The sequence below is a fragment of the Petromyzon marinus genome, chromosome 13, assembly GCF_048934315.1.
Source record: "Petromyzon marinus isolate PM22_M1 ecotype Great Lakes invasive population chromosome 13, UKy_Petmar_22M1.pri1.0, whole genome shotgun sequence".
Lineage (NCBI taxonomy): Eukaryota > Metazoa > Chordata > Hyperoartia > Petromyzontiformes > Petromyzontidae > Petromyzon > Petromyzon marinus.
The window spans coordinates 9340380-9352524 of record NC_133679.1 but is presented as its reverse complement, the minus strand read 5'-3'; the positions used below and the strand labels follow the sequence as shown (position 1 = coordinate 9352524).

The window sequence follows — 12145 nt, the reverse complement described above, 5'->3', positions numbered from 1 at the left end:
GTACCTTTAAAAGCTTGTCTTAAAACACGTTAATACGCTTCAACTTGAATCATTCCGCCATTTCTTAGTTTCCAGTTTCACGAGGTATCGTCATGCTGAAGCTGCTGTGTCTTGTCCTTGTATTTTTTTTCTCTTTCATACATCAGAGTAAGTTTGAAAGCTCGTCTTAAAACATTCATTCGCTTCGACTTGAATAATTTAGCATTTCTTTGTTTTTTAGTTTCACGAGTTATCACCACGCTGAGCGTCCGCTGCTGTGTCTCATCCAGTGCTTTGGGATCATCGATGAAAGGCGCCTGATAAATATAATTATATATCAAGCGTTATGTGTTGATGTTGAAGTGAGCCAGTCGAGGGCTACGGGAGCGACGCCGTGAACGTTCCGAGACGTCGCCAGCGGGCGTTGCCGGACGACGCGTTCCACCGTTTGGCTTCGCTCCTCCATCCTCCGCCGGTGTGGCCGGCGGGGCGCCCTGCTGTGCGACGTCCACGCGCGGCTCGAAGCGGACCGTTGCCGTCCTTGGCAGCTCCTGCTCCAGCGGTCTCTGTGCCGGGGTCGGCGGCGAGGCTCTCGGTGGGGACGTTGCCGTCGTCCCACGCCGTTCTCCACCACCGCTCGACGTCGAGAGCTTGAGGGCACCGACTGGTTGAAGGAAGGTAGTAAAAATAAAAACCAAAATAAACCTCCTTGTGCGCGAGCAGGACGTGTGTCGCACGCTGTGGTGCACCGTGGGATCTACCTGTCACTCCAAGATGGACGCTGCAGTCGAGGGGACCAAGTGTGGCGAGGATAAGGTAGGATGATGCCCATCGCGCTGCGGAGTTTAACGCGGCCGCCTGCCCTTGTTTCCTGGATCGTCCCCTTGATGAGGTAGATATTGCGGAAAATCTGCAGGTCTTCCCGGAATATTAAAAGTCCCAATTTTTGTCAGTTGTGTACTGACACACTGCTCAAGACAGTGCATTCAAATGTAGTGCCCTCCTCTTCTAGCATTGTGAGATATTCTTCTTGCCATATTTCACATTTTTTCTCAATCTCAGGGGTGGCAGCCCTTGTAGGGTTGTGCACAGATGTCCTTATTTTGTAATGCAAGGCATATCCAAAATTGTTTCATCCAAAAACGAGTAGAGCTTCGGAGGGTTTTTTTGGGGTTGTGCTGGATAGCTGTCCAGTGGAATTTCGAGTTGTAGCACTCGTTTCAACTTGTTACACAGAGAAAAACTTTGGGGGCAAAATATCAGACGTCATGCCAAACAACACCCGGTAGTACCTGAAAACACATCGGAGTGCTATGAACAGAGCTCCTCACCCAAACTTGTTCCCGCTGGAAAACCTCCGATAAGACAACCGATATTGACTTCCCACAATGTAGTACGCGTTTTAGCAACCCCGCGGAATGGAGGGCTGAGTCAACCCCTGGCCGGCATATGAACTCACAAACTCATGCGAGCCACACATTCTAACCACTGCAGCACCCAGTAAGACTCGCTATGCATCTTAATCTCAGTCCAAGCAATTAACATGACTGACTTCTTTCCAGGTCCCCCTCGCAAAAGATGTTTTTAGCCTCGAGGATTTTTTTTACCTGGTTAAATGAAGGTTAAATAAATAATCCCTTCGCCACTGGTCCTGATCACATCTGCCGATCAGCATATTCGCATGCATCACACTGAATTATACAGGGTGCTTCAAAAAAATATTAACACTTGTATTCGACTTTTTTTGAATAGAAAAAGAACGGATAATAATACACTGTGACATAACAAGTGTAATGTTAATAGCTTCAAAAGTCAAAGAGTCTCTACTTGTTCGCCATCATTGTCAACACATTGCCTGGAATCTTCTCTAGGTGGTCCCCAGAGCCCGGAGGCACATTTCTCGTGGCATTGTTGCAAATTCGCGGACGTGTTAACATTTTTTTGAAACACACTGGACGTTATCCTGTTGTTCTACAATGTCTCTTTCTGTGGGTGATCTAATATTTGAGGTGATAACTGCTCTGCAAGAGTTCTGAATTAACACTTCGTTTCATGGCGTTGGCCTTGATAGCAACATTTTATGCTGTATTTTTTTCAAAGAGTAACATTTAAATTTTGCCAATGAGGGACAATTTTCATTGACAGAAACTCTCCTTAGAAGTTTCACTTTGCTTAGAAAGGTCATATTAACAAGGGATGCAATTATTGACGGTGCCTCGTGGATTAGAAGTGGTGGATTAGATGGGTGAAACAAAGCTCACGTGAGTGTCTATTACGTTTGTATGTCGGCGAAGATTAATACAATTGTTGTGGTTCCACTCTCGTAGGTGCTAATCTTACATCAAATCGTTGCTTTTGGGTAGACTTCTGTAGTTCTAATTAACATCTCAGACAACTTGTATTTATCCAAAATAATAATTATCCATAATAGAGGTTTTTTGGTTAGATCGCGTAAATATTTACGTGATAACCTGGATTATGGATAATATTGGTCGTGAAATCCTACGTGTTAAACTAACTTGTATTTAGTCTGACACAACTAGATTAAAAACGTCAGTAATTCCTATTGCTCTGGATTGTTTGGATAATCTATACAAAACCTTCAACGTTCAGAAAAAAAATGTCCCATAATTGTCACCGAGGGCCAACAAAACAACGTTTTAATGTATTTGTACGTGCATTGCATATGAATAATAAACCATGGGCATATTTCCAAGGCGTGTGTAAATGCAGAGCTTAATTTCAGCAAGAACTGTCTGCAGCCAGATTTCTGTCAGGGTAGCGTGATTGTTATTGGGAGGCACTGTAAAATATTCCATGAGAAATTAAGCCCTGTGTGCTTTAATGCTATCAGTACAGCTTTCAAAAAGGGCCACGACCTCTTTTTGCTTCGCATTCATATTTTATTTACCTTGCCTGGCCTTGACACTGGTGCATATGATTGTGTGCAATCACGTATTGCCATTCATAAGCCTACGTATTAAAATGTATTGCCATGCGTGTGTTCCTGCGTGTGTATGCGCGTGTGCGTGCACGCGCGCATTCGTTCGTTCCTGCGTTTGCGCAGTGGTGCTTCCATGGCGAGTGCGTGACCGTAGCTCAACGCTCGGGCTCCGTAAACGGCGACTGGGGAGCGTGGAGCTCGTGGTCGCACTGCACGCGCACATGTGGCGTGGGCGTGCAGTCAGCTCTCCGCAAGTGCAACAACCCCACGTGAGATGGGCACCGCACACCCATGCCCGTCAAGAGCACTGCTCCACCGAGCCTCTACCCAAGCGCTAGATGAACGTGATTAAAGAGGTGGCTGGGTAATATAATCATTTATGAAGCATCCTTAAACAGTCGTTCTCAGGGTGTATGCATGAAAAGACAGAAATAGTTTAACATCAAGCAAGGAAAGAAGAAGTGAGAAAGACGTTTGAAAATAACTAAAGAGAGAAGGCAATTTGGAAACAGATATATTTTTAGTCGAGATTTGAAGGTGTGTAGTGTCTTGGAAGTTCTGACCTGTAAGGGCAAAAAGTTACAGAGTTTAGGTGCCGCAATTGCGAAGGCACCATCACCCCCAGGTGTGAAGCCGAGACCGTGGGAGAGTGAGCAATACACAATCTGAGGATCTTAATGATCTTGATGGAATATATGGCTGGAGGAGGTCATGAATGAAGGGAGGAGCAATTCCATTTAAGGCCTTGAATACCAGCAAGATAATTTAAAATCAATACGGGTACAGACAGGGAGCCAGTGAAGGGACAGCACAGGTGTGATGTGATCGTTAAAGAGTATACCAGTTAACACCCTGGCAGCCAACATTTTTTACATACTGCAGCCTGTTTATGAGCTTGCTCGAGGTTCCAAAAAGCAGGGCATTACAGTAGTCAATACGGGAGGAAACAAATGTGTGCATCAGTATTTCAGTATCTGCAATGTTAAGGATGTGATGGGGCTGGGATATGTTTCTCAGGTGGAAAAAAGAGGTTCTCACGGTTCTGTTGAATGGGACTCAAAGGATAAAGTTTGATCGGCAACATGTGTACGTCCCTGTCGAGATTGTTGAGCGAGCCAATAGATGGCTTGAGGAGTAGCCCGACTGATGAATATCTAAAAAGCGAATGAGCTAAGCTTGCCGTGGTATGCCATGGCATGAGCAGGCACCTTTGAGCCCTCATAGGGCTCTGAGACTGAAAGTTTTGTTGCGAATGATCTATATAACATTGATATATAATGATGTAACTTACGGCCAAACACGGCAACATCTTATTTTGCGGAGTAGCTGTGAAAATGTCAGTTCTGGGTTGTACAGGAACACACCTGATAGGGTAAGCAACCATCCTTTTAAGACTTGATTTTTGGCAGGGAATATAACTGTGACCCTACTGTCAAGCAGCCAGCAACAAACAGCACTAATGAAGGTACAATGGATACTACGTACATATATATAGGACTATACTCTATGGTTCTATTCGGTAAAGTCACGTAGGTAAAAAATAAAACAACAAAAATCACGACGTTTCGGCCACAACACAAGTGGCTTTCATCAGGTGAAGGGACCGGACTGTCCAGAGGACAGCGTTGGAGTGAAGACAGCCAAGCCCAGGTCGTGTCCTTTAAGCTGTGTGGGAGGAAACAAAAAACGCCTTCACAAAGGAATTAGCATAAACTGATGTAGCATGAAATGATGTACTGGACCGGCACGGGGAGGGGGGGGGGGAGTTTACATAATGTTGGTGTGAAGGGAAATAAGCTGCTGTGAAAGTTTGGGATACCACTTTTTGAATAAATATACTGCACAATTGAAAAATAGTTTAATGTTTGGTATGATTTAGAACATCTTTCCAACGATTGCTTAATTTGAAACCATCCTCTCGGTTGAAATTGTGTCACCTTCTGATTGGAACCACGTAGACAACATGACTGCTTCTTCTGCTGATTCACTGTCAGTCAAATGCAAAGCTAACCTGATTTCTAAAATCAACCACCTATATACAAGCACAGATACAATTTCAACCGAGAAGATGGATTCTGGCTTAGCAATCATTGGAAGGATTTGATAAACCATTTCAGGTCTTAATTAATTGTTCACGCTTACAGTGGCTTTCAGACCGCATCCATTAATTTTCGTCTCCCCCCTCCTCTTTTCAGAACATAGATGGACTAGTCCTTCTAAATAAACTGCCAAATCGCTGCGCGTGGCACTGACGTGTTTTATATATAAATAAATAAATACCCCGTTTAAAAATTAATACATTTATGCAAACTGACACACCTGATGACGACCGTTTGTGTTATGGTCGAAACGTCGTGAGAATTTTTTATTGTTTTATATATTTTTTTATTTTATTGTTTCCCTTCAACGTGACTTTACCGAAAGAGCTAAGAATATAATAATCTTAGTTTTGTGTATTGTTGTGTTTCTCAAAATATTTCCTTCTGTAGTCCAAGAACAAAGTATAGAAGTAATGTCTATTTAATTTCTCAATTCTCGATCCAGCCATTGCATTTTCTTTTCACGGTGTAAAGGTAAAATATTCACAAAGGCACTTTTCAGAGAATTCTACAGTATCACAATACATGCTCCTTTGAATTAATTGAAACTGTCAAGGGAAATATAATCAGATGCATATATGCATGAACAACAAAGAATGCAAAGCCAAATTTAACATAAATTATAAAAAGTGTTACTTTTACAACAGTTTTACTACATTTCAGAAAAAGGTTTATTTGTATTTTGTGCACTCTTAATAATAATTTACAGCCCATTTTTCAATTAACCAGTGAATGACGGTTTCCTTCACCTCGTCATGCTGGTCATAAGGGGGTTGTTGAACCATATTTCACCATGCTGGTCAGTGCGGTTCTTTCAAGGTGGGAGAAGCTCAAGACCAGTTCGTATATCACTCACTAATGATGTGAGCCATGGTCGGGAATCAAACCCACGTAGCCGGGTTCATAGCGCAGTGATTGAACGACTATGCCAGCATAGATTTACAAGCAGGAAATATGCCGGTCTAAATTATGGAATTTGTTATGTTTTTCATTCTGCTGTAATTACTCTGGGTGGGGGAGGAAATTTAGGGAGTAGCTGTGAAAATCTGAGTTGTGGATTATAAAGGAACACGCCTGAAGGAATAAACAACCGTCCTTTATAACTTTGTTTTTTTCACCCAAATGTACTCTTTTATAAGTGCAAATAGCTTGAGGTCAGAAAGAAGAGACGTAAGTAATAAGAGGTGTGTGTGTGGGGGGGGGGTCTCTCAAAAAACACATTAGCAGCTTCGTTAGAATGAACTTTTTGAAAATGGGTTTGAGGTTTTTTCTCCTATGCCGTTGAGTTCCAAACTGCCTGCCAAGTACAAACAGCAATGTGGCCATATGTCACGCAGATGTAGCTTGAAAAATCGTGAGTTTTACAAACCCTCCCCACCATGTCACGTGGCTCACTCTCTAGGGTGCCTTATATAATGCAGATTATAATTTCCCCCCTCTGTTATTATAGTTGGTCTTCTAATTTAAAAGACATTGCAGTGGTTGGTTAGCACATTGGACTTGCGATCAGAGGTCGCCATTTGGAACTACGGCACGGAAGTTGAAACAATGGTGCAAGTTTCTTAAATCCCAACCCACCCCTGCCTCTGTCCACCCAGCAGAAAAAAATGGGTTCACCGCAGTTGGATGATCGTTAGCAAGTGTGGGGTGAGGTAAAGTATGTGCAATCCCACCTCCCCCAAGAAGGCATCTGGGCAGCAGGAAGGGGAGGCCTCCACTACAAAGGCCCTTCCACCAGCAGTAGTGTGATCAAGCAGTTGCAGTCCTGCACCTTTACCTTGGCCTCTTACAGATATACAAACACGTGTTTATGTGAAACAGATTTTTTTTCTACTCCCATTTCCCTGCATTGTATGAATCTGGAATTTAAACACAGCAGTCTGTGGCATGCATTATAGTGCCTCGTATATTCAATTGGCTGGAATGGTGGTGGTGGATTGGTGCTGTGAACCTGGTGACAGGATTTTGATTCCTGGCCAATGACAAACATTACTGACAAATGATATCTGAACAGGTCCTGGTTGCCCTTTCACAAAACTACACTGACCACTATAGTGATGTATGGACAAAACTACTAGTGTGACCAACGACAAAGAACGGAGGCCTTTATCAAGCAGTAGATTGGCAAAAAGGGACAATAAAATGGTATTACTCATTACGCACATACTATTATCATGGTTGGCTATGTATGATGTGAAAGGAGTTCAACATACATATCTATGAAATATGCAGGGAGCAACAACTAAATCACAACTCCTAAAACACCAAACATAAAATGTCATATCTATCAATAATGATAAAACGCATCATGTCTTGGAGAGCACATTTTAGCATCCTGTTGAAACTATCTCTTGTTATGTGTTCCACGTGAATAGTTGCTTAAAACATTCACAACTGACCACAAAAGATCGATGCCAATGTTAGACTTCCCAGGGTTTAGCGAGTAAATAGTGCATTTGAGCTACAAGTTATTAAAATCATCCTCTTAAGTTTAACACGTAGGCTTTCGCGACCAACATCCATAATAGAGGTTTTTGGGTAGATCTCGTAAAAATCATCCTCTTAAGTCGCGTCTCTTCGTATGGAGATGCTATTCCCTTGAGCACCTGGCCATATATTTTCCCACAATTCCACCTGACCATATTTCCAGAACTAGTTACAAAGCATGTGACTGAATCTAACACAGCAATAGAAACACACATGTCAATTTATTTTGACCCATGAGCATTAAACAGCCATTGATTGCAGAGGATTGAACCCCATAGCAGACTCATGTGTCAGTACCCTTCATTTAACCAAGACATTAAATATAGTCCCATTGAGACAATGTGATACATTGCCTCGTTTGCAAGGGGGACCTGAGTTGTTATAGTGATCATTAATAAAAAGAAAATGTATACACATTTTAAAATGTCACACATCTAAAGACTAAATGTTACAATAATTTAATACAGATTTTAATAAGTGGGACGGGAAGTCAGCCAAGAATGGAAGACACATGGGAGGAAGCCGGTGTTGGCAAAGCACGTGTTACATACACATGAGAACACGTGATGGACGGTCGAGGATGGAGGCTGGCGAACATTCGAGTGGGAGGATGTTCACTGGCGAGCACGCACATGGATGATGTTATACAAATTATCAACAAAGGGCCACGTGCTTTATTAATGTGCACCGGCCACCATGGAAATTCTGCCACAATTCTATCATCAGTGACCACGTCACCGTATTCAGCTGTCAGGGTGGATTATGGAACACGTAAGCTCATAAAGCCTCGGCACTTTTTTTTGTTTTACATTTAAAATGCAGTGAAAATGTTGTGCAAAGTGCCTGGCGTGCTAATGACTAAGGTTTTCAGTCTTGAGCTGAATTACTTAATGCAAATTCACCTCAGATGTGTTTTTTTTCTTTGTTGTCCCTGACCGTACTGTAGTCGTCCTTGTGTGTAGAGATGGAATCTGATCTGATGAAGCTGCATGAAAGTGGTCCTTGTTGCCAGTCATGGCCTTTAGCCTCCGACTTCCCCATGCGCGTTCCCACCCCCGCGCTCCATTCAACTGTTGTTTAAAAACAATGCACAGCGGTCACTAATTTTTTTTCAAACACCAGTTGCTCTATTTTTCGATTTAAAGCTTTCGTGACTGCAAGGATTCATCTTGTTTGGTTCTTTCGGTAAAGTCACGTAGAATGAGAATAAAATAATAAATTGATGAAATAAAATAACACAATAAAAATTCTCACGACGTTTCGGCCACAACACAAGCGGCCTCCAGACAGTCTCGTCCCTTCACCTGATGAAGGCCGCTTGTGTTGTGGCCGAAACGTCGTGAGAATTTTATTGTGTTATTTTATTTTATCAATTTATTATTTAATTCTCATTCTACGTGGTGACTTTACCGAAAGAACCAAAGAAGAGGAACCAGTTGCTCTATAAAGTAGGGTTGTACCATCGGATCAGATTGGATTGTATCGAAAAGTGTGCAATCCCCGACCCATCCTGTCTAGCAGTTTGGGAGATTGCCTTTGCCTTACCATTACAACGGATTGCAACTTATTGAAAAGAAAATAACATCATATTAAGTCCAATCTCTATCTTTAAAAAAAACATATACCCGCATTCATTGATTTCATGTGCAGGGCAACAGTTTTAACCTTTTAAAACAAATTCGAGTGGCTATAATTCGTACATAGAATAGTAGTTAATCACGTAAAATGTAAAAAAAACACGTTTGAATAGAAATATCATTAAATTGTGAATGAGCAAACTAACTTGTAAACAACCTCAGAACCGCACAGTCCTATTTTATGTCATTGCAGTTGGTGGAGTCTCAGGACAGGTGGAGAATATGCATCATGTGCTGAATTTTATGCTGAAATAAACCATGGCAATTATCATTGACCTCTCTTTGGACGTGTATATGGAGCAAATAACGTTTTTTGAATGACATTATAAACAAACTATTCTGCAAAAAAAAATCACCCGCCACTGATGACCTGAAAATATTTATTCTTACAACATTGAAAAATATTTTATTTCACTCGGCAAAGATGAAAAGTTGTTTGATTTTTGTTTCATCGGCTGGGTCCATTGTGTGTGAAAAGAAAGTCCTTTTAAAATCACCAGAGGTTAACGTGCTGCAAAAATTTAAATTCCCGGTTCTATTTTATCCTGAAGCATCATTCGTGACGCCGGGAGCCATACAAACTCTCAATCCTGCTAACTATGTCTCACCCTCCAGGGCTATTCCACGTCTCACTTCTCACTTCAGCTCCTCATTCGTCCTACCTTTTTGTAGTTCATCCTCTAGGTCTTGTTCCTCATTGGGTTATAGTCTGTGACTATATTGGGTATCCTTTAATAATTGTTATTACCAATGTTAATTTACTATATTCGGTATTTGAGCCATTCTTAGAGCGCGAGGCTATTCCGAAGGCACTATGTTTCACAGGCATAGTCTGCAGAAGTTTCAGAGTAGGGGCGATATTGATATATGTTTCCCAATTTTGTAATTTGCAGGTGATTACAAAAAATGGAACATGATGCTGGCACACATTAAACACGGGATGTTTATTGTCCACTGTGAAGCAGATGGCGCATATTTTACAATCATTACACTGCAGTAACCAGGGCGGCCTGCTGGATATGACCCGCAAACGTCTGCAACAGATGCCGAATGTGTTACCCACCATTCTGAAATGATGTCCAAACCGCCTCGGTCTTCTTGTCTCCAGCCAGTGCCTAACGCTGAGTTCACAGTCAACATCTTTACTTTATAATTAATTGTAAGCACTCTCATAGTGATTACAGTTCATTCAATTGGATTCCCAGTCACGCTTCATGGACAGAGTGGCAGCGCTAAGCATACCAAACAAATGCTCACGGTCCCAATCAGTAAAGGGACCCAAGATTGATGAGAAAACTAAAAATAAAATCGCATTATAAAACGCCTTTCTTTAAAAATTCACGAAGCGCTGAACAATTATGCAACAGTATTGTGGCCACACGAGTGGTCGTCCGGGCCGTACGGAAAAGAGAGAAACGTGTAAAAGCTTTAACAGCCACAGTGGATTATGACGAGGGAGAACCAAAAGCAACAGAAAAAAACATCGATTTTGAAGCGTCCCTTTAAATTATTAACAGAGGCTGAGTCACGGATGTGAATCGTGAGTGCATCCCATAGGCGGGGAGCCATGACGCAGAATGAATGGTTACCCTTAGATGGAAGACATGTCCTCGGGATGCGGAAAATAAAACGTTCTGAGGAGCATAGGTGTCAATATGGTTCAATAGGTCACGACTATAACTCGGTGCGAGCCCTCTAAATGCTTTAAAGGTAAAACAGTAGCAAATATGTCTTACTAAGAGCCAGTGGAAGGAGACCAGCACTGGGGAGTTGCATCATGCATCACCTAATTTTTCAAATCATAATAACAAAATCGTTCATATTTGAAAACAACCTAATTCATCTCTACACATATCGCTTCTCTTGTTACGTTACATCTCAATTTCTGCCTGCATTTTTTCTTACCTCGATACATCCACATCTCTTGTCGATATGTCTCCCGTCATCTCAACGGAGCCCAAATATTACTTCTATTTCAGCACCACCGCTCAAAGTACAGTTTCTGGAGCAAGTCCATTGCCCGAGCCTTTTTATTTTTTTGCCAACCGTCCCCGTCGGCTCCCCACCTGCTCCTCAGGCCTCGCTTCGGCGGACGATACTGCGTGGGCGAGCGCAAGCGCTACCGGACGTGCAACGTGCAGCCCTGCTCCGCGGACGGCCTCTCGTTCCGGCAGATGCAGTGCAGCGAATTCGACACGGTGCCCTACCGCAGCGGGCTACACAAGTGGGCGCCGCTGTTTGGCACAGGTGAGCGGCGGATTGCGCCAAATGTCGCTCTGCACGGGCGGCAACAAATTAGCCGTGCCTTCTCATCTTCTGCGGCTACGACAAGATTGTTGCTCGTGATGGAACGGTGTGATGATGCGCTTAACAACAACAACAAAATAGTAATAGAGAAACATTTTCCGAGGGGAAGAGTCAAACTGGGTGAGAACACATAAGATCGATTTATGTATTGTATTTTCGCCGAGTTAAAGATTCACGGCATGCACCGATCATAAATCATGTGAGTTTACTCTGGTAGTATCTGGATTTATTGGAAAAACTGCAATCTTACAAAATATTCGATTTTTTTCCTAAATGTGAAGCAAATTAAGCTCCCAAATGTAATGAATTTTACCTTAAATGTTAAATGTCATTTTCAGAATGCCTTAAAAAGTTTAATCCCCTTCCTGTCATGTGTCCATTATATTTATTCATTGATCAACATTTAAATTTCAGTTACCACTTTTATTTTACAAATATTAAAATAAAAAGTCAAACGGTTTCAAACTCCATTTTTGAAACAGGGCCACATAATCCACAAACATTGTGTCCATTGAGTTCGGTTAACTGTGAAGGACTAACTTGATGTTACGTTTTTCAAATTATAGACCCATTTTGTTCCACATAATTTTTTTATAACGAAACTATCTTTTTTTTTTCCAGGTATGGCCTACTGAACTATGTAGCTCTTTGTCAGAAGTGACCTGGCCACAAGTGATAGCCCAATGAAATGC

At 42.1% G+C, this 12145-nt stretch overlaps 2 protein-coding genes across 2 annotated transcripts in view; both read left to right on the top strand.

Moving 5' to 3' along the window:
* LOC142924428 (uncharacterized) overlaps positions 1 to 12145 on the top strand; it is a 357538-nt gene that overhangs the window by 73388 nt on the left and 272005 nt on the right. The gene's annotated exons all lie outside the window — the stretch shown is intronic.
* LOC116941975 (A disintegrin and metalloproteinase with thrombospondin motifs 7) overlaps positions 1 to 12145 on the top strand; it is an 89003-nt gene that overhangs the window by 18925 nt on the left and 57933 nt on the right. Inside the window, exons 10-12 of the mRNA XM_032953411.2 lie at positions 703 to 795; positions 3047 to 3192; positions 11224 to 11393. Coding sequence (XP_032809302.2) covers positions 703 to 795; positions 3047 to 3192; positions 11224 to 11393 — 409 coding nt within the window. The remainder of the gene's footprint in view (positions 1 to 702; positions 796 to 3046; positions 3193 to 11223; positions 11394 to 12145) is intronic.